Source organism: Protomyctophum parallelum (genome assembly GCF_964188405.1).
Source record: "Protomyctophum parallelum genome assembly, chromosome: 13".
NCBI lineage: Eukaryota > Metazoa > Chordata > Actinopteri > Myctophiformes > Myctophidae > Protomyctophum > Protomyctophum parallelum.
The window spans coordinates 49,023,006-49,045,180 of record NC_139708.1 but is presented as its reverse complement, the minus strand read 5'-3'; the positions used below and the strand labels follow the sequence as shown (position 1 = coordinate 49,045,180).

The 22,175-nt window shown below is 45.7% G+C and overlaps 1 protein-coding gene across 1 annotated transcript in view; it reads right to left on the bottom strand.

Moving 5' to 3' along the window:
• Positions 1–22,175, bottom strand: part of LOC310868737 (protein unc-80 homolog) — a gene marked incomplete at both ends in the record, with an annotated part of 182,345 nt that overhangs the window by 67,443 nt on the left and 92,727 nt on the right. Inside the window, 6 exon segments of the mRNA XM_083779197.1 lie at positions 1,280–1,423; positions 2,896–3,027; positions 4,563–4,749; positions 16,439–16,570; positions 18,339–18,520; positions 19,732–19,870. Coding sequence (XP_083635323.1) covers positions 1,280–1,423; positions 2,896–3,027; positions 4,563–4,749; positions 16,439–16,570; positions 18,339–18,520; positions 19,732–19,870 — 916 coding nt within the window.

The window sequence follows — 22,175 nt, the reverse complement described above, 5'->3', positions numbered from 1 at the left end:
TAGTTCAGCGACCGCCACCGTTCACCACCGTTCTATTTGGTTGTAGAAGAAGAGCGCCTCCTGGATCGTCTCCCCAGAACAGCGATGGTGAAGGTGGTCGCGCTGATCGGACTCATCACTGGCTAAGAGTCTTTAGAAGGTGGTCGCGCTGATCGGACTCATCACTGGCTAAGAGTCTTTAGAAGGTGGTCGCGCTGATCGGACTCATCACTGGCTAAGAGTCTTTAGAAGGTGGTCGCGCTGATCTGACTCATCACTGGCTAAGAGTCTTTAGAAGGTGGTCGCGCTGATCTGACTCATCACTGGCTGAGAGTCTTTAGAAGGTGGTCGCGCTGGTCGGACTCATCACTGGCTGAGAGTCTTTAGAAGGTGGTCGCGCTGGTCGGACTCATCACTGGCTGAGAGTCTTTAGAAGGTGGTCGCGCTGGTCGGACTCATCACTGGCTGAGAGTCTTTAGAAGGTGGTCGCGCTGATCGCTGGCTAAGACTCTTTAGAAGCGTTCATAATTTAGATGCGCGGTCACAGGGAGTTGCTATTGATCCACTAAACACAGTCGCTTTATTTATCCAGTGGGATTTGAAATGGAATAAGCCTACTCATAAAAAAGGACTTGAAATGGAATAGGCCTACTCATAAAAAAGGACTTGAAATGGAATAGGCCTACTCATAAAAAGGCCTAGAAAGGCCTCATCCTCCACCTTGCTCATCAACATGAGTTAGACTTTAAAGGTATATTCAGTGATTTCACTCAAAAACCCTTAGGTTTCGTTTTTGGCTGTGGGACCCAGCCTTTCGTCCAATCAGGATAGAGAGTCAAAAACGAAACCTAAGGTTTTTTGACCCCCAGGGGTTAACTGGGGACAGGGAGGAACTCCTTATATGGTCAGCACACTCTATAGTAGGGAGGATTATCACAACAATACAAAAAAATAAGTGATATTTGAATTAAGTGAAATCACTGAATATACCTTTAATATATTAGCGCCCCTCACTTCACACGGGTTTGATTTTTATTATCGTGGGAACGATGGCTTCCATTATCGCATTTTGCAACTTTTCAGGAATAGAAAGCCTGCCGTTTCTATCAGCGTGTATTCCCCATCAATGAATCCCTCCTAACATGCACCCACGCACCACCAGATGGCACCCACGCACCCAACGATGGAAACCCACGCACCCAACGATGGCACCCACGCACCACCAGATGGCACCCACGCACCCAACGATGGCACCCACGCACCACCAGATGGCACCCACGCACCCAACGATGGCACCCACCTGCGACGCCGTCGTCTCGAACCTCCCCGTCCTCCATGAGGTGCACGATGGGCAGAACGGCGGCGCAGATGCACGCTGGGAAAACGGCCTGGGGCGGCTGCAGCATGTGGTGCGTGGGGGTGTGTTCCGTCGTGTTCTCCTCGTCTGGCGAAGAAGAAGAAGTGGATTGAAACGTATAGGAAAGAAACACAGCGTGTATTACTTTGATCATTATGAATCATTTACATTCATTTTTTTTTAACCCATTCTGACCTGAGATCAGATTCATACGAGGTTTCCGCCGGACACACACTGGTCTGATGAACCCATTCTGACCTGAGATCAGATTCTAAAAATGTCAGTCGTTCTTCGATTTTTCAAAAAATAGCAGACCTACAAGCTCGTATCGCGCCACTCGGTGGCGCGATATGAGCTTGTAGATCTGCTATTTTTAAATAGCTAAAGCATAACATGATGCCGACACCAAAATGGGTGCCCGGTCAGAATGGGTTAATTATTATCTTTTATTTGCTTTTGACATTTCAATTACATACAGTTGTAAAATGCAAGTTATAAATATATAAATACATTTCCTAACTGAAAAATGTCAAACCCTCCCCCGACCCTTTCCTAGTACAAGAAAGCTATCAAATGCATGGTTTTCTTTTTGACCATGACTATCTGTGCTACAACATGAATAAAAAATAAACATGTCAACAAAAAGAAAGAGAAGCAGACAAATATATATATATAAAAAATAAAAAAAGACAACAGCAACAATCTCTGTTATGCTTCAATTAGCTCTCTCCAGTTCACGTCCCATATTTGGTATGTAATCCATTGGCCGACCCCAGATCTTCAATCATTTACATTCAGACGGATGTGTGGCTGTACTGGGATCAGAGGGGTGTGTGGCTGTACTGGGATCGGAGGGGTGTGTGGCTGTACTGGGATCGGAGGGGTGTGTGGCTGTACTGGGATCGGAGGGGTGTGTGTGGCTGTACTGGGATCAGAGGGGTGTGTGTGGCTGTACTGAGATCAGAGGGGTGTGTGGCTGTACTGGTATCGGATGGATGTGTGGCTGTACTGGTATCAGAGGGGTGTGTGTCTGTACTGGTATCGGATGGATGTGTGGCTGTACTGGTATCAGAGGGGTGTGTGTGGCTGTACTGGGATCAGAGGGGTGTGTGGCTGTACTGGGATCAGAGGGGTGTGTGGCTGTACTGGTATCAGAGGGGTGTGTGGCTGTACTGGGATCAGAGGGGTGTGTGGCTGTACTGGGATCAGAGGGGTGTGTGTGGCTGTACTGAGATCAGAGGGGTGTGTGTGGCTGTACTGGGATCGGAGGGGTGTGTGGCTGTACTGGGATCAGAGGGGTGTGTGGCTGTACTGGGATCAGAGGGGTGTGTGGCTGTACTGGGATCAGAGGGGTGTGTGGCTGTACTGGTATCGGATGAATGTGTGGCTGTACTGGTATCAGAGGGGTGTGTGGCTGTACTGGGATCAGAGGGGTGTGTGGCTGTACTGGTATCAGAGGGATGTGTGGCTGTACTGGTATCAGATGGATGTGTGGCTGTACTGGTATCGGATGGATGTGTGGCTGTACTGGGATCAGAGGGGTGTGTGTCTGTATATACCTTCTCCGCTGACGGCGGACGGAACGGACCAGATGGAGCCGCGGCAGAAGGAGTAGTTCCTGTGGGAGTTGCTGGAGGCGCAGGACGGACTGACGGACAGACGCCGCGACGCCAGGTTCACCACTTCTTCTGCTGGCGGGAGAGAGATAGAGAGAGAGATGGAGGAGAGACCAAACGTTGGAGGAGAGAGAGAGATGAAGACAGACCAAACGTCAGACTACTAGAGTCTAAAAAAAAACACAACCAACACACCAACCAACCTACGACGGGAATGTGCAACGTGGCCCTCTGTCTGGAGTGAGTGTGATCGTCAAAAGTTGCCCACCCTTGTGCTTTAGCTATTGAAAAACAGCAGATCTACAAGCTCATATAGCACAAGCTTGTAGATCTGCCATTTTTTTTTAACTACGCTGCCGAGATTGTTGTGTTACCTTTAGAGCATACGCTGAATTATTTGGGAAAATCCGTGAAAATCCGGCGAAAAAAGGTTCCTCGGTCGCACCACCAAATTTGTGTCGGATCTGCCTGTGCATTCCGTCTGCTGCAGTGCTCTGTCAACTTCTGTGTTGTGAGTCTCTTCACTGGCTGCTGAATGCATAGTTAAAGAGCGTCAAAAGCATGCGCCCTTCCTGCGCTGGAAGTAGCAGATCTACAAGTTATCTACCCGTCGCAATGCCCAGCGTGTTGGGCTTGTACATCTGTGTTTCTCCCGCAGTTTAGTTGAATTATATCGATTCACAACTTTATTTTCCCCCGGCCCCTTCACTTCAGCAGCACAGAGACGCCTGTATGACAGACTCACGGAGCTGCATGGCGAGACTTTTTTCACTGATCACATAAGTTGACATAACGCGGGTAACGCTCGCACAATAACTATAAGGCCGTTATGGAATGGGCGAATGTAAAGCGTTAGGTTACAAGTTACTGCAAATAGTAATTACGTTATGTAACGTAACGCGATGTAAGGGCGTTAGTCACAACACTGGTCAAAACACATTTTAGTCGACTACATCAACTGTAGACATTTCGTATGACAAACACTAGAACATTCCAGGCGACTAAAATATGACTAAAACTAAGTGAAAACTATTCAAGAGACTATGACTAAAACTAAAATAGAAATTTGCTGCCATAAACAACACTGCCTCCCATCTATGTATAGGCCAGAAATGTCTCGCGTTAGCTCAGGCTAGGGTTACGGTATACCTTCCTCCTCCTGCTCCGGCAGGGGGTTAGGGTTAGGGTTACGGTCAGGGGCGGCCTTAGGAATCTGGAGGCCCGTTTCAAGATCAAATATATCACATATTATGTTGATACAGCCGTATTGATACAACTAATTTGGACTGTTCTATATCGCGCACATGTAGCCATTACTCTCGACAATTAAGCAGCAACAACACCTCTCCTAATCCTGTCGTCCCTTCACAATAAAGTGTCTCCCCTTTACCTCCCAATGCCGCACATTTTACTAGGTTATTAGGTTATTAACAGGAAATAGGTGTAACTTAACATCGTGGGAGAGAGCAAGGCAGCGAGCGAGAGAGAGAGAGAGGGCCAAGGGTGGCGGAGAGTTGACTGATGCCTGACAGTCAGTTGTTACTGAGGGTGGAGGCCCGTTTCAATTGAAACTGGTGAAACATAGCTAAGGCCTCCTATGGTTACGGTACCTTCCTCCTCCTGCTCCGGCGGGGGGCTACAGCTGGGCTCGTAGCAGGCCTCCTGGGCCACCGACACGGCCGTGATGATGCTGGCCTCGCGGCCCAGCCGTCGCTTCTCCTCCTCCTGCTGCAGGTTCTTCAGGATGTGCTCGGCGCGCTGGTGGGAGCGCGACACCGCCCGCGCCGAGAACGACTTCTGCATATAGCGGAGATACAGTGTGGAACAACGAGGGAGGGTGGGAGGGTGGGAGGGAGGGAGGGAGGGTGCAGCATGAGAGGTGGAATCGGCTTTGGAGCGGGGGGAGGGGTAATGCAGCGGGCACGCACACAAACGCATGCGCGCGCACACACACACACACGCGCGCACACAGCATGACCGTATGCCAGGGGTGTAACGATATAGTATCTGCATCGTAAAAATCGATTTTAAATTCTCTATAAATGTAAAACGGCGACATATCGTATCGTTTGACTTTGCGTCATGTCGTATAGGCCTATTGTTTTGCAGTGCGAATAATCAATTGTTGTATCAATACTGAGTACTAGCCTACTGGTGGTACCAATACTAAGAATCAATACCAAGTATGTATTGCTAAATACGTTGTATTTTAATAGACATTTTGAGAAAGACAGAAAAAGAGGGGTTTAATACTTTTCCATGCAATTATCGCTACACTATCGTTATGTTGATGTCCATGTGTTGTGTATCTGCCAGCAGTGTTGGGGAGTATTAAGCTACATGTAGCTGAGCTACATTTTGCTGTAGCTTGTGGTATTTTAGCTACATTCATATTTGTGTACCTCGTCAAGTAGCTCAGCTACCTTTTGGGTCATTTTTTGTAGCTTAGCTACTCAAGTTACAAGCTACAATTTTGGGCAATAACATGAAAGAAATATATTAATTTTGACCATTGGTTGCTGTGTTAATTCTTGTACTAGAAAAACCCTTTGAAAAATCAAGGACTGTTCCTTTTTCTGATTGCTTTGAGGGCATACAGCACTTGACAGCTGCCTCTAATTGGCCTCTGATTGGCCCTGGTATCACAGGGTGGGAGGGGTCTCCCAGAGGGGAGCAGGGGTCTCCTAGAGGGGATGAGGGGTCTCCCAGAGGGGAGCAGGGTGAGGAGGGGTCTCCCAGAGGGGAGCAGGGTGGGGGGGTCTCCCAGAGGGGAGCAGGGTGGGAGGAGGGGTCTCCCAGAGGGGAGCAGGGTGAGGAGGGTTCTCCCAGAGGGGAGCAGGGGTCTCCCAGAGGGGAGCAGGGTGAGGAGGGGTCTCCCAGAGGGGAGCAGGGTGAGGAGGGGTCTCCCAGAGGGGAGCAGGGTGGGAGGGGTCTCCCAGAGGGGAGCAGGCTGGGAGGGGTCTCCCAGAGGGGAGCAGGGTGGGAGGGGTCTCCCAGAGGGGAGCAGGGTGGGAGGGGTCTCCCAGAGGGGAGCAGGGGGAGGAGGGGTCTCCCCGAGGGGAGCAGGGTGGGAGGGGTCTCCCAGAGGGGAGGAGGGGTCTCCCGCATGTACATTCTCAATTTAACGCTGAAAAATAAAAAGTAGCTGAGCTACTTTGAGCTACTTTTTCCATGTAGCTGTAGCTTTACAAGCTACATCTCTCCAGGGGTAGCTATGTAGCTTGATCAAGCTACTGCCATGGTGAGCTACTTGTAGCTTTACAAGCTACGCTTTCAAAGTAACTTGCCCAACACTGTCTGCCAGATAATCTCACCGTGTTTAATTACTTTAAGTCCATATACAATAGATTTCCCTTAAAAGGTATATTCAGTGATTTTACTTAATTCAAATATCACTTATTTTTTTTGTTTTGTTGTGATAATCCTCTCTACTATAGAGTGTGCTGACCATATAAGGAGTTCCTCCCTGTCCCCAGTTAACCCCTGGGGGTCAAAAAAACCTTTTTGGCTCTCTATCCTGATTGGATGAAAGGCGAAACCTAAGGTTTTTTGAGTGAAATCACTGAATATACCTTTAACCCATTCTGACCCGGCACCCATTTTGGTGTCAGCATCATGTTATGCTTTAGCTATTTAAAAATAGCAGATCTACAAGCTCATATCGCGCCACCGAGTGGCGCGATACGAGCTTGTAGGTCTGCTATTTTTTTTTTTATCGAAGAACGACTGACCTTTTTAGAATCTGATCTCAGGTCAGAATGGGTTCATCAGACCAGTGTGTGTCCGGTGGAAACCTTGTATGAATCTGATCTCAGGTCAGTATCGTGATGCGTATCGTATTGCTGTTAAAACGTATCGTTATACCCCTAGTGTACAGTATGTCCTTCCACCGTTATCTCCTTACAACACCGCTCGGGAACCGGTTCAGTTCTTTTCCACCGCTCGGTTCCCAATGGGAACCGGTTCAGTTCTTTTCCACCAGTTGGTTCCCAATGGGAACCGGTTCAGTTCTTTTCCACCACTTGGTTCCCAAATGGGAACCGGTTCAGTTCTTTTCCACCGCTCGGTTCCCAATGGGAACCGGTTCAGTTCTTTTCCACCAGTTGTTTCCCAAATGGGAACCGGTTCAGTTATTTTCCACCAGTTGTTTCCCAAATGGGAACCGGTTCAGTTATTTTCCACCACTTGGTTCCCAATGGGAACCGGTTCAGTTCTTTTTGGTTTTTAGTCCATGAGCCAGAGCTCTAAAATTGCAACGTTAATTGAATGAATTGAGTGTGCAAAACCATACTATTAGACTATTAGATTGTTATCACCATGAAACTTCCCCAATTGAATACTTACACGAAGACAATGATTTATTGTATTACTAATTTAACATGTTTAAATATATGTGGAAGGGTTATCGTGTATTAATTTACTTGTATTGATCCTATAAACAATTTGATATAGGTCTAGTTTGCCCACCAAGTTTGGAGCTCTGGCTCATGGACTAAAAAACAAAAAGATCTGAACCAAGCGGTGTAAAATAACTGAACCAGTTCCCATTGGGAACCAAGCGGTGGAAAATAACTGAACCGGTTTCCATTGGGAACCAACCGGTGGAAAATAACTGAACCGGTTCCCATTGGGGAACCAACCGGTGGAAAATAACTGAACCGGTTCCCATTGGGAACCAACCGGTGGAAAAGAACTGAACCGGTTCCCATTGGGAACCAACCGGTGGAAAGGAACTGAACTGGTTCCCATTGGGAACCAACCGGTGGGAAAGGGGTCTGTGAGTACAGAGTTCTCAGGGGTCTGACGTGCAACGCTATAGACTGGTTTGTGTCTGTTTGTGTCTGACTGTGGAACATTTTGGTCATGTTATTTGACGACTCACGAATACAGTAACTCTCATTTAGCTTTGATTTCAAAGCTGCAATCGGAGACTTTCTAGGTCGAACCCCAGCTGGTGAGAGACCACATTTCTACCAACTCCAGCAATGGTCGGGGCAAAAGCTAGAACAACCTGAGTACTGGGTGTGCCAAACCTTTCTCAGTTGTTTCTGATATGATTTTTGACGTAGGGCTTAAAGCCAAAAAAGAAAAAATCAGATTTTTGAAAATCTGCACTAATCTCATTAAATGACCCTATGAAATCCTCAGGACTGAAATCCGTCCCCAGGACTGAGAACTTTCAGAATCTAATTCTGCATGAATTTTGTGTATGGGGCATAGTTAATGAGATAATTTGCATATTAGATGCATTAGCTGAAATAAAGTACATGAATGTATAAAATGGCAATACGTTGGCATAGTAATATCTTTAGGGAACTAAATATTCACATTCTTATCAAATACAATATATATTTATGTGAAATTAGGTTTTAAGGTGAGATTAGAAGATCAATTATGCAAACGAGGTCATTCTTTAAATGTATTGTTAATGTATGAATTATTCTTTAGATGAACACCACATCAGAGCAGATATTTGCCTAAATATGGTTCTGTGCAATACTTTGTGCAATATTAAGTTGCATGTGCATCATTTTTATAAACTATAATTTTCATATTTGTTTAATTGAAAAGCTAAACTGATTGGAGAAAAAAACACAACATGGTACGCATTTTTTGTGAGCTAATAATCGATGTGTGCTAGCTTAGAAGCTTGACCTGTGCATTTAAGGTAAACTCATTTTGCAGTGTAAGATTCTAGCATGTTTATTGGCATAACATGAGAGGGGGACACTGACTGGGGGACACTGTGGGGAACACTGTGGGGGGGGGGGTTACTCGTTGTCACTGGCTGTGGGGTCACTGGGGGGACACTGGCTGGAGAGTCACTGGGGGGACACTGGCTGGAGAGTCACTGGGGGGAGACTGGCTGGGGAGTCACTGGGGGGACACTGTGGGGGGGGGGGGGGGGTTACTCGTTGTCACTGGCTGTGGGGTCACTGGGGGGACACTGGCTGGAGAGTCACTGGGGGGACACTGGCTGTGGGGTCACTGGGGGGACACTGGCTGGAGAGTCACTGGGGGGACACTGGCTGGGGAGTCACTGGGGGACACTGGCTGGGGAGTCACTGGGGGACACTCGCTGGGGAGTCACTGGGGGGACACTGGGGGACATTGGCTGGGGGGGGCAGTGTCCCCCAGTGTCCCCCCAGCCAGTGACCCCCCAATGTCCCCCCAGCCAGTGTCCCCCCAGCCAGTGACCCCCCCAGCCAGTGACCCCCCAATGTCCCCCCCAGCCAGTGTCCCCCCAGCCAGTGACCCCCCCAGCCAGTGACCCCCCAATGTCCCCCCCAGCCAGTGTCCCCCTCTCATGTTATGGCTGACTGTAACCTTTACTTACTAACAATTGCATAAATGTGTTTGCTTTAAGTCTGAATATAAATAAATAATAATAATAATAAACTTTACTTAATAATAGCACCTTTCAAAAGCAAGTTTAAAAAGTGCTTCACAACACAAATCACAGAAGCAAAAAACACATGGGTATACAGAAACAAAACAGACAAAGCACAATCAATTTCCATTTAAAACATAAGCAACCAAATGAGCACTAAACAGAAAGTAGAAGCAGTACAATAGGGTCCTCACACAAAGACATTGTCCAAAACTCTAGAACAACATAGAAATGTGTCTTTTAGACAGTTTTAAAAGTGTCCAGTGAGGTAGCCTGTCTAACCACTAGTCCCCCAACCCATCCTTGTCAAATAGGGACGTTAGCAGCGAAGAAAGCTTGACCTGCATATTAGCAACCGTTGCTAAACTATTTGGATTGGCATTGGACAATGGCTTTTTGGCGTGGGATTTAGTCAATTTAGTGAACTTACAACAAAGGCTCTGTCCCCTTCTGCTATGAGCCTTGCAGTGGTGCTAATGTAACCTTATGCTATGAGCCTTGCAGTGGTGCCAATGTAACCTTCTGCTATGAGCCTTGCAGTGGTGCCAATGTAACCTTCTGCTATGAGCCTTGCAGTGGTGCTAATGTAACCTTCTGCTATGAGCCTTGCAGTGGTGCTAATGTAACCTTCTGCTATGAGCCTTGCAGTGGTGCTAATGTAACCTTGAGAAGCAGCTGGTCTGCCCATCTAAGTTTGCAGGTAGGGTTGTAAGGGTACCGAGCAAGGCCATTCCATGCTTTAAAAACAAATAATAATATTTAAAAATCTGTTCTAAAAGCCACAGGTAGCCAATGGAGTGAGACCAGAACCGGGGTAATATGGTTGTATGTTCTGGTTCTCGTAAGAACCATAGCTAGCTGCAGTATTTTGGACATTTTGGAGACGATTTATTGTGGTTTGAGGAAGGCTTGAAAATAGGGAATTGCAGTAATTGCATGTTGTTACATATGCACAATATATACTGATTAACTACAATATAAGCATGCACATGCAACACTGCAAAATTAGTTTACCGTAAATGCACAGGTCAAGCATCTAAGCTAGCAGCACACAGTGAATATTATTTCATTTAGCTTTTCAATTAAACAAATACTGCGGTATGAAAATTAGTTTATAAAAATGATGCACATGCAAGTTAATATTCCACAAAGTATTGCAGAGGAACCAGGCAAATGTCTGCTTCGATGTGTTGTTCATCTAGAGAATAATTCATACATTAACAAAACATTTATATAGAATGACCTCGTTTGCATAATTTATCTTGTCATCTGCACCTTAAAACCTCATTTCACATAAATATATATTATATTTGAGAAAATGTGAATATTTTGTGTCCTAAAGATCTTACTATGTCGACCTATTGCCATATCATGTATGATATCTTTATTCCTGCATAATGAGCTATCCATTATAATGTATATTTACTTTACTATCAATGTTGAAGATTGGATTGTACTGTGGAGCTATAGCTATCAAATGTAGTAGACGGATCACGAGTTATTTTGTGTTGTATTGTTGTGTTGGATGAATGTATGTATAATAATTATGGAAGAAATGTTTTTGTTGATTATGTTTAAGACCCCAGGAAGAGTAGCTGCTGTGACTCACAGTAAGCTAATGGAGATCTAATAAATAAATCAGATCAAATAAAAAAAAAAAAAAAAAAAAATACTCTTTAACTATGTGCCATACAAAAATGTACCAAGTGGAATTAGATTCTATACGTCAAAATTCCTATTAGAATCAACTGAGAACAGTTTGGCACACCCGGTACTCAGGTCGTTACTGCTTTTTCTCTTAGCTAATGCTAAGTCTAACCCATTCTGAACGGGAACCCATTTTGGCGTTAGCATCATGTTATGCTTTAGAGCTATTGAAAAATAGCAGATCTACAAGCTCATAGCGCGCCACCGAGTGGCGCGCTACGAGCTTGTATGTCTGCTTTTTTTTTTTTTAATCGAAGAACGACTGACATTTTTAGAATCTGATCTCAGGTCAGAATGGGTTAATCAGACCAGTGTGTGTGTCCAGTGGAAACCTCGTATTAATCTGATCTCAGGTCAGAATGGTCTAATAAAAGGCTAGATGGCTAAAGGCGGAGTCTCCGGCGCCATTTCACCCGGCGGCCATCTTGTGGCGGTCCTATACAGTACGTGCTGTGGTATAGCGTGGCGATCGGCTCAAACAAAAATACGCATAACTCGCTCAAATGTGGACAGATTTACAGACGGATCGGTTTTATAACAACAAACGTTATCACCGTCGCTATATGATTCAGGACGCTTAATCCGCATGATGTTATATTTTATATGAACGTCATATAAAAAGCATACAAAGTATGCTGAATGTGGTCTCTGACGTCGATAAACAAACCAAACGGTTTTGAGTGAATATTGAGCAAGTTATGGTTTACTTAAAAAAAGTACATGCGCCTCATAGACACAATGTTATGAGTGAGCGAGCGAGCTGGACGGCAGCAAGATGGCCGCCCTGGGCGCCACGCGGGTGAGCCATCTAGCCTAGTCTTATATCTATGGGTCCAGGGAGACATATATATTGCTCTTGTGAGCTATAGACAGTACTACATGTCAACCACCAGGGGTCTACGAGGTTTTTATTCGTTCAAATGGAGTTCCTGGATTGCAGCTTTAATTGTCATAAATGCTGCTGGCATCACATGAGTCACATATAAGAAACTGTAGATTTGACAGATACAGTGCATGTATATGACGGTCACAAATGGAATGCAAAAGAGAGTACTTTTGAAACAAATTTCGATGGGGGAGAATATCCCGGTGAATCAACATTTAAATATGCATACCAAACATTATGATTACGTACTCCAACCAGAGATATGAATTAACTACCGTTTTCTACAAATGTGTTTATTAAAAGATGCTGCTAGCTAACATGTTTTGGTTAAAACATTTTTTTTTTTTTTTACAGCTCTATATTCTGATAGTAATCATTTCTATAAAGTTTGTTCAGTGAAGGGGTCTCAGGTGTAAGAAGGTCACTTATTTATTTCCTGCGCACTTCCTCCCCCTTTTGCACAAGCATGCCTCCAACAAACTATAACTATAATCTACCTGATCTTGAGGCCTACAAAAACGAGGAAAAAAAACAAAAACAAAACCCTTTTTTCTTTTTTTTTTCTTATCAACTAGTCAAGTAGTACCAACAAGGTCGACTAGTGGATTTATTAGTCGACTAGTGGATTTATCGAGTCGACTAGTTGAATAGTCGACTAGTTGAATAGTCGACTAGTTGAATAGTCGACTAGTTGAATAGTCGACTAGTTGCTGTTACTGAACAAATCCTCCACAGCGCCTGAAGGCTTTATAATTTTACTGGAGAGACGGGGAGACCCCGCACGTTACTGAACAGAACCGTCACAACGGTGGTTTTAAACCCTTTTCATGACCCATTCTTCTTTCAGCATTTGAGCCACGGAACCACCATTTGATGACATTTAGACTTGCTACGACCCAAAACAAAATAATCTTGTTATCGCTGGACAGGATTTTGTCCACAATTCCATTCTCTAATTATGTAGACTAAATTAAAGGTATATTCAGTGATTTCACTCAAAAAACCTTAGGTTTCGTTTTTGGCTGTGGAACCCAGCCTTTCGTCCAATCAGGATAGAGAGTCAAAAACGAAACCTAAGGTTTTTCGACCCCCAGGGGTTAACTGGGGACAGGGAGGAACTCCTTATATGGCCAGCACACTCTATAGTAGGGAGGATTATCACAACAAAACAAAAAAATAAGTGATATTTGAATTAAGTGAAATCACTGAATATTCCTTTAAGTAATGCGGGTACATGTTTAACAATGATTTAACTCTAGAGCTGAATAACTATAAGGGTCCATTTGGTTACCGTCATCATTTAGCTGGGGACCACCTGGAAGTGCAGCAATTATTACTATTGGAATAAAGAGCTATGTAACTGATGTAAAATTACACCCCCTTTAATGTTATTTATTCATCCAAATAATAGCAAATTTAGGAAGCAGTCTAGTACGTTGATTCCTGGCTTCATAACTGATTTTGATTTTTCATAACCAATTAAAATGTGCCATAGATCATCCATAGATCATTCAGAATGTGATTTTTTTTTTTTTTAGGAGAGTGTACTGCATCTAAATGTCTCACAATGGTGACAGACGTAATCACATTTTGAACACGCAACAATGAGAAAACACACTTATTACCACAGCAAAAATAGTCATTGACAGCATGCAATAATATGCAACACCACACGCACACAAAAAATGTCAAATGCTGAATGGAATGTGATGATGTTGTATGTTGTGTGTGTGCAAGCACATAAAACAGGTTGGGGGTGGTGTATTACTGTTCAAGATGCAAATGATGACCTGGGCATACCAAAATCAGTCAGAGCCTTGCTTCTTGTATTATATACTGTACGTGCCTTATAATGCTTTACACTACAGTATAACCTTTTTGGAAGCCTAATTCCACCACTGAATACAATTGAAAAAGGACCAAATTATGTCGTCCCGTCCCGTCCCCCCCCCCCCCCCACATCACAATCACGTCTTCATACAAGTCTATGTCATACACAATTCGGGGTGTTTTCAGTTTTACGGGCAGAAGTGGGCTTCTAAAATCATACATCCATCTGATGCTTGGCATGGTGTCTTCCCTTCACTCCCATCCCTTTGTCTGAGAACTTTGATTGGTGGGCAGTCGTATATAAGCTTTGTAAGGATTGGTGGGCAGGCGTATAAGCTTTGTAAGGATTGGTGGGCAGGCGTATAAGCTTTGTAAGGATTGGTGGGCAGGCGTATAAGCTTTGTAAGGATTGGTGGGCAGTCGTATGAGCTTTGTAAGGATTGGTGGGCAGTCGTATGAGCTTTGTAAGGATTGGTGGGACAAGGCGTATAAGCTTTGTAAGGATTGGTGGGCAGTCGTATGAGCTTTGTAAGGATTGGTGGGACAAGGCGTATAAGCTTTGTAAGGACTGGTGGGCAGGCGACAAAGGCGTATAAGCTTTGTTAAGTGTATAAAGACAATATTCATGTTCGTGTGAGGAGGAAATAGGAAGCCGGTACAACACCAACATCATTAGGGGAAGAGCTGCTTTGGAAGTTGCTACACCGCAGAGCTGGAGGTATACGTCATTACAAAGCCGTCTCCAGTGAAAACTCTATACTTTTGTTTGAAATCAAAACAGTCGATACCTCACTGAACACTCAAACTCAAGGCAGGCATTGATGGAATCTCTTTCTTATATGCATAACATCCAAAATGTGTTTTCTCAATGACATCTGACAGATTTTGGTAAAGAGCGCGACATCCACATGGGAGTCACCCTCTTAAGACTTAATGCCCGATTTATTCCTGGTTGCGCGCCCCTGTTCTCGCACCGAAAATAAGGCCTCGTCTACGAGTTCACGACGTGGCGCGCTTTGCGGCGACGCGCCGTGAGTCTCGTGGATCGGCCAATACCTTCGTGCAAAAAAAACACCGGCGGGTAACAAAGTATATAAATCGGCCTTTTCGACTCATGGAGCTCTGCCAGCTCTATGGATGGACAAACTGGTTTGTTTTTCTCTTCTCATTCAAAGAGGTACAGTAGTAGCATGATGCGTCAAGACAAGGAACCGTAGTCAGAAACCCCAACTTACTATGTTATAGACAGAACGAATTAACGAAGGGAACTAAAGACAAAAAAAGTCGATAAGCACATTACTGATCAACTGTACTTGGCAAGTACATTGACCACTTCATCAAGGAACGAATTAATTGATGAGAATATATAATATATATATATATATATAAAACAAATAAAGAGATTTTGATTGCATGCTTGAAATAAACACATAAATAATAATAAAGAAAGAAGGGAGAAGAAGAGAAACACCAAGAAATCTTTAGTGATGAAATTGAACATTGAAACAAATCTATAGGTTTTAAGCGACTAGTATCTGAGGCAGATTTCTTGGTGAAATTAAAACAAAGTGATAAGATTACATCACACACACACACACACACACCAAGTACCAAATGCTGTCATAGTGGGCTAATGTGCATTTTGCGCTGCACCTAGTGCAGGCCTATCAAACTACTGTATGTGATATCGGGTTTGGGAAATTTAGATTTTGTAATTAAACCCCAAAACGCACCCACAAAAATAGCAGTTGAGGGTTCACAATTTAATTTCAGTACAGAAGCACCTTGGTGTAAATAAAATAAAGCGTAGTAAAGAATTCAATCCTCCACAACCCAAGTCCCACACAGTGTCACATCGATAGTGTTTCTTATCATTTCACATTCTTGGGTACAATTTGAATGTGCATTTTTTTATTAAAGGTTTCATGAGAAAAATTATTAATTTATTTTTATTTTAAATTTTTTCTTTTAGGTTTATGACCTCAATTAACACCCACACAACCTGAACTTTGAACATCGAGTGGATTTTCTAGTCGTCTGCCTTTTTTGAGCTGCAATGAAAACAGGCAAAACTGTGCAAACAGTGCCATCTGCTGGCAGATTCCTGTCATACAGTATATGGGAGTTGTGGACTTGTTTGAGGCAGAAAAAACCCCAGACCACAGAAAATCTACTGAATGTTAAAAGTTCAGGTTTATTGGGGTGCAATTGAGCTCAGAAAACCTAAAAAAAATAGTAATAAGAAGAAAAAATAGAAAAATGTTTTAATGTCACGATAACTTTAACCCATTCTGACCGGGCACCCATTTTGGCGTTAGCATCATGTTATGCTTTAGCTATTGAAAAATAGCAGATCTACAAGCTCATATCGCGCCACCGAGTGGCACGCTACGAACTTGTAGGTCTGCTATTTTTTGCAAGATCGAAGAACGATTGACATTTTTATAGAATCTGATCTCAGGTCAGAATGGGTTCATCAGACCAGTGTGTGTCCAAGTGGAAACCTCGTATGAATCTGATCTCAGGTCAGAATGGGTTAAGTTACGATACATACACCTACATGTGCACTTAGCCTACTAGGCATCACAACTACAACTTCAAACTATATATCACTACAGCGTTCTACATGGCGATTGGTGGAGAGAAAAAAGGCTGCGAGGCGATGGACTTACGGACTGATCCTCGTTGATGGGGTCCTGGACACTGCCGGTGTTCTGTGGGACCCAGGGCGGGTCGAACATGGGGACGCAGGGCATTCCCAGGATGGGGGAGGGCAGCGTGAAGTTGATGCTGGGCGGAGGGATCTGGAAGCAAAAAGGACGGACAGGACAGGGCAGGGTGAATCTTTCTCTGAATTGTTTTATTAATTGTTTAATTAGACAAAACCAACGGACCGACATGCAGAAACAGCGGTCGGACATGCGCTGCTTGCGGTCAGGTTAGGGTTTGAGGTAGGTTCTTTTTTTTTATTATATTTTTTTATCCCACAATTTTGTAACCCATTTTTCACCCCTGTGTAAATCATCTAATGTGATCCTGGGCTCTACACACCCTCCGCCAACCTAGTCCCCATATATGGGGGACAAGGGGAGAGCAACGGACTTGAACTCATGCTTCCTTCATGCCTGAGTGTCCAAGTTGCTCCTTTACACCTGACAGGGGGGGAGTTTCCCTGGTTGGACGTAGCGAGTGGAAGGAACACGTTATTCCAACCAGTTCCTTTCCCCTCCATCAGGCGAGGCAGTTTAGTGACCAGGATTACTGCATGTTTTTTGTGAGGGTACCTACCCTAGGGGACACAGGGAGAACATGCAAACTCCACACAGAAAGGCCCTTTCGCCAACCCCGCCTTCGGGTATGGGCACTGATGACGCGGAGGAGGAAACACGCCGCCAGCGCCCACAGCGTCCCGAGCGGGAATCGAACCCAGGACCTTCTAGCTGTGAGGCGACAGCACTACCAACTGTGCCACCGTGCCCCAGGGGTTTGACGTAGGTTGTCGGTCTAATGACAGTCTGACCAATAGGGTGTGAGGAAGGTTGTGGGTCTAATGACAGTCTGACCAATAGGGTTTGAGGAAGGTTGTGGGTCTAATGACAGTCTGACCAATAGGGTTCTACCCCTACCTCAACTAAATACCAATTGTACACAAAAAGACAATACTACTAATACTAGTCTATAGTCATTTAATACTAGTCATTAAGTATAATTAAAGCGGGTCATGTTTGCATGTTTGGAATTGCAACAGCTGAAATCAATACTACATCAGTGTTCTGATATTAACCTGATATTAGCCGCATTAGGTGAAGGTGGGGGCCGCATGTGGCCCACGGGCCGCCAGTTGCCCCCCCCCCCCCCCCTGATCCAGAACATCAATGTTTTAGGAGCTCAATAAAAAACAATATAGCTACTGTACTGTTACTGTACCAACTGCCCCGGAAATGATTGATTGTTACTTCCGGTTCACCAAATCAGCTGGTGGCTCTTAACCCATTCTGAACTCTGAGATCTACAAGCTCATAGCGCGCCATGAGCTTGTAGGTCTGCTATTTTTGAAAAATCGAAGAACAACTGACATTTTTAGAATCTGATCTCAGGTCAGAATGGGTTCATCAGACCAGTGTGTGTCCAGTGGAAACCTCGTATGAATCTGATCTCAGGTCAGAATGGGTTAAGGGCTTACGACTGAAAAGCGTGGCGTGTGTGTGACCTTAACCCATTCTGGGCAGGATCACCCCTTTTTGTTATACTTTAGCTATTGAAAAATAGCAGCTCTACAAGCTCATAGTGCGGCACTCGAGGTCTGCTATTTTTGAAAATTTGTGAAAAATGTCACGCAAATCTTTGAATATATATTCTTTCAACATTTTTTACTCAAATCTTTTCTTCTGGAAGGTCCCCGGAACAACATATTTTCAGCAGCCAATTATGACATTGGGGGGGTCCTTGAAATGAAATAATTTGAGCACCACTGACACATAAGAAACACAGGTTTTTTCCAGAAAAAACTGTCATGTTTAGAAGACAATTTGTAGAATGGAACTTAGGTCTAAAAATGTGACGTTTCTTCACCTTGAAGATCTGCTGGGCTCCTTCCTCCATGCGCGGCCACACCTGGTAGCGGAAGCGCCACAGCGTGTAGAACTTGAGCACGGAGTTGATCCGCTGGCAGGGCTCCTGGTGCTGGAACTCGGCCATCATCATCTCCGTCACCGTGTCGGGAACCTTCACGGCGCACAGCAGGAACATGGCCGCTGCGTTGGGGACGGTGAGGGAAGGAAAACACAACGAGATTCTCATGAAACACGGCAGGAACATGGCCGCTGCAGTGTGGGGACGGGAGGGAAGGAAAACACAACGAGGTTCTCATGAAACACGGCAGGAACATGGCCGCTGCAGTGTGGGGACGGGAGGGAAGGAAAACACAACGAGGTTCTCATGAAACACGGCAGGAACATGGCCGCTGCGTTGGGGACGGGCGGGAAGGAAAACACAACGAGATTCTCATGAAACACGGCAGGAACATGGCCGCTGCAGTGTGGGGACGGGAGGGAAGGAAAACACAACGAGGTTCTCATGAAACACGGCAGGAACATGGCCGCTGCGTGGGGACGGGTAGGGAAGGAAAACACAACGAGATTCTCATGAAACACGGCAGGAACATGGCCGCTGCAGTGTGGGGACGGGTAGGGAAGGAAAACATAGCAGACCTACAAGTTCATAGCACGCCACTCAGTGGCGCGCTATGAACTACAGCTAAAGCATAACCTAATTAAAACACCAAAAGGGGTTCCCGCCCAAAATGGGATAACACACCATTTAGTCTTAGTCATATTTAGACATATGTTTTAGTCTTAGTCAAACAAAATGAACACTGCTCAGGAAATAAATTATTTGCTTTCTTAGCAGTTTAAACTCTACAGTCTACACACTTACGTAGAACGTCAAATAGTGAAAACTGGCAACCTACAAGCTCACAATGCATATTGTCGATCTGCTATTTTCTTAGAACTTTTGACAGTTTGCCGACACCAGATAGAGAGAGAGAGAGAGAGAGAGAGAGAGAGAGAGAGAGAGAGAGATGGAGAGAGAGAGAGAGAGAGAGAGAGAGAGAGAGAGAGAGAGAGAGAGAGAGAGAGAGAGGGATTGTGAAGAGGCGGAGCTTCTCAGAAAAGAGAGATCATATTTGCTTTGGTTTTTGCCTTTTCCCTAACAGTGAAAACAGCAGACGTGGGAGTAATTAACACTCTTATTGTTTTAGTGTTAGTCTAGTTTCAGTCGACAAAATGTCATAAGATTTTAGTCGACTAAATCTACAGTTGATTTAGTCGACTAAAATGTAAAATGTATATAGCTCACAACGCGTCGCAGCGTTGTTATTTGTTGACAAAAGTGTCACTATATTTAGTCTCTACTGCGGCGGCGGCGGTCATGTGTTGGTCATGTGTTGGTCATGTGGTCTCACCTGCGGCGGCCGCCATGTGTTCGTCCGTGCTGAGCAGGAGCTCCCAGGCGGCGGGCTGGATGTCTCCGTACATGTCCTCCGTCAGGATGGGCGCCGCCTTGATGAGCAGCGACAGAGGGGCGGGGGACAGACTCATCACCTGCACAGGGACACGAGAGAGAGAGACAAAGGGACAGACTCATCACCTGCACAGGGACACGAGAGAGAGACAAAGGGGGACAGACTCATCACCTGCACAGGGACACGAGAGAGAGACAAAGGGGGACAGACTCATCACCTGCACAGGGACACGAGAGAGAGACAAAGGGACAGACTCATCACCTGCACAGGGACACGAGAGAGAGAGACAAAGGGACAGACTCATCACCTGCACAGGGACACGAGAGAGAGACAAAGGGGGACAGACTCATCACCTGCACAGGGACACGAGAGAGAGAGACAAAGGGACAGACTCATCACCTGCACAGGGACACGAGAGAGAGAGACAAAGGGACAGACTCATCACCTGCACAGGGACACGAGAGAGAGACAAAGGGGGACAGACTCATCACCTGCACAGGGACACGAGAGAGAGACAAAGGGACAGACTCATCACCTGCACAGGGACACGAGAGAGAGAGACAAAGGGACAGACTCATCACCTGCACAGGGACACGAGAGAGAGACAAAGGGACAGACTCATCACCTGCACGGGGACACGAGAGAGAGAGACAAAGGGACAGACTCATCACCTGCACAGGGACACGAGAGAGAGACAAAGGGACAGACTCATCACCTGCACAGGGACACGAGAGAGAGACAAAGGGGGACAGACTCATCACCTGCACGGGGACACGAGAGAGAGAGACAAAGGGACAGACTCATCACCTGCACAGGGACACGAGAGAGAGAGACAAAGGGACAGACTCATCACCTGCACAGGGACACGAGAGAGAGAGACAAAGGGACAGACTCATCACCTGCACAGGGACACGAGAGAGAGAGACAAAGGGACAGACTCATCACCTGCACAGGGACACGAGAGAGAGACAAAGGGACAGACTCATCACCTGCACAGGGACACGAGAGAGACACAAAGGGACAGACTCATCACCTGCACAGGGACACGATATACAGAGACAAAGGGACAGACTCATCACCTGCACAGGGACACGAGATACAGAGACAAAGGGACAGACTCATCACCTGCACGGGGACACGAGAGAGAGACAAAGGGACAGACTCATCACCTGCACAGGGACACGAGAGAGAGACAAAGGGGGACAGACTCATCACCTGCACAGGGACACGAGAGAGAGACAAAGGGACAGACTCATCACCTGCACAGGGACACGAGAGAGAGACAAAGGGACAGACTCATCACCTGCACGGGGACACGAGAGAGAGACAAAGGGACAGACTCATCACCTGCACAGGGACACGAGAGAGAGACAAAGGGACAGACTCATCACCTGCACAGGGACACGAGAGAGAGACAAAGGGACAGACTCATCACCTGCACAGGGACACGAGAGAGAGACAAAGGGACAGACTCATCACCTGCACAGGGACACGAGAGAGAGAGACAAAGGGACAGACTCATCACCTGCACAGGGACACGAGACAGAGACAAAGGGGGACAGACTCATCACCTGGTTCTTTGGTACAGAGCAGTCACCTGGTTGTTCTTTGGTACAGAGCAGTCACCTGGTTGTTCTTTGGTACAGAGCAGTCACCTGGTTCTTTGGTACGGAGCAGTCACCTGGTTCTTTGGTACAGAGCAGTCACCTTGTTCTTTGCTACAGAGCAGTCACCTGGTTCTTTGGTACGGAGCAGTCACCTTGTTCTTTGCTACAGAGCAGTCACCTGGTTCTTTGGTACGGAGCAGTCACCTGGTTCTTTGCTACAGAGCAGTCACCTTGTTCTTTGGTACAGAGCAGTCACCTTGTTCTTTGCTACAGAGCAGTCACCTGGTTCTTTGGTACGGAGCAGTCACCTGGTTCTTTGGTACGGAGCAGTCACCTGGTTCTTTGGTACGGAGCAGTCACCTGGTTCTTTGGTACGGAGCAGTCACCTGGTTCTTTGGTACGGAGCAGTCACCTGGTTCTTTGGTACGGAGCAGTCACCTGGTTCTTTGGTACAGAGCAGTCACCTGGTTGTTCTTTGCTACAGAGCAGTCACCTTGTTCTTTGGTACAGAGCAGTCACCTGGTTCTTTGGTACGGAGCAGTCACCTGGTTCTTTGGTACAGAGCAGTCACCTGGTTCTTTGGTACAGAGCAGTCACCTGGTTCTTTGGTACAGAGCAGTCACCTGGTTCTTTGGTACAGAGCAGTCACCTGGTTGTTCTTTGGTACAGAGCAGTCACCTGGTTCTTTGGTACAGAGCAGTCACCTGGTTCTTTGCTACAGAGCAGTCACCTGGTTCTTTGGTACAGAGCAGTCACGTGGTTCTTTGGTACGGAGCA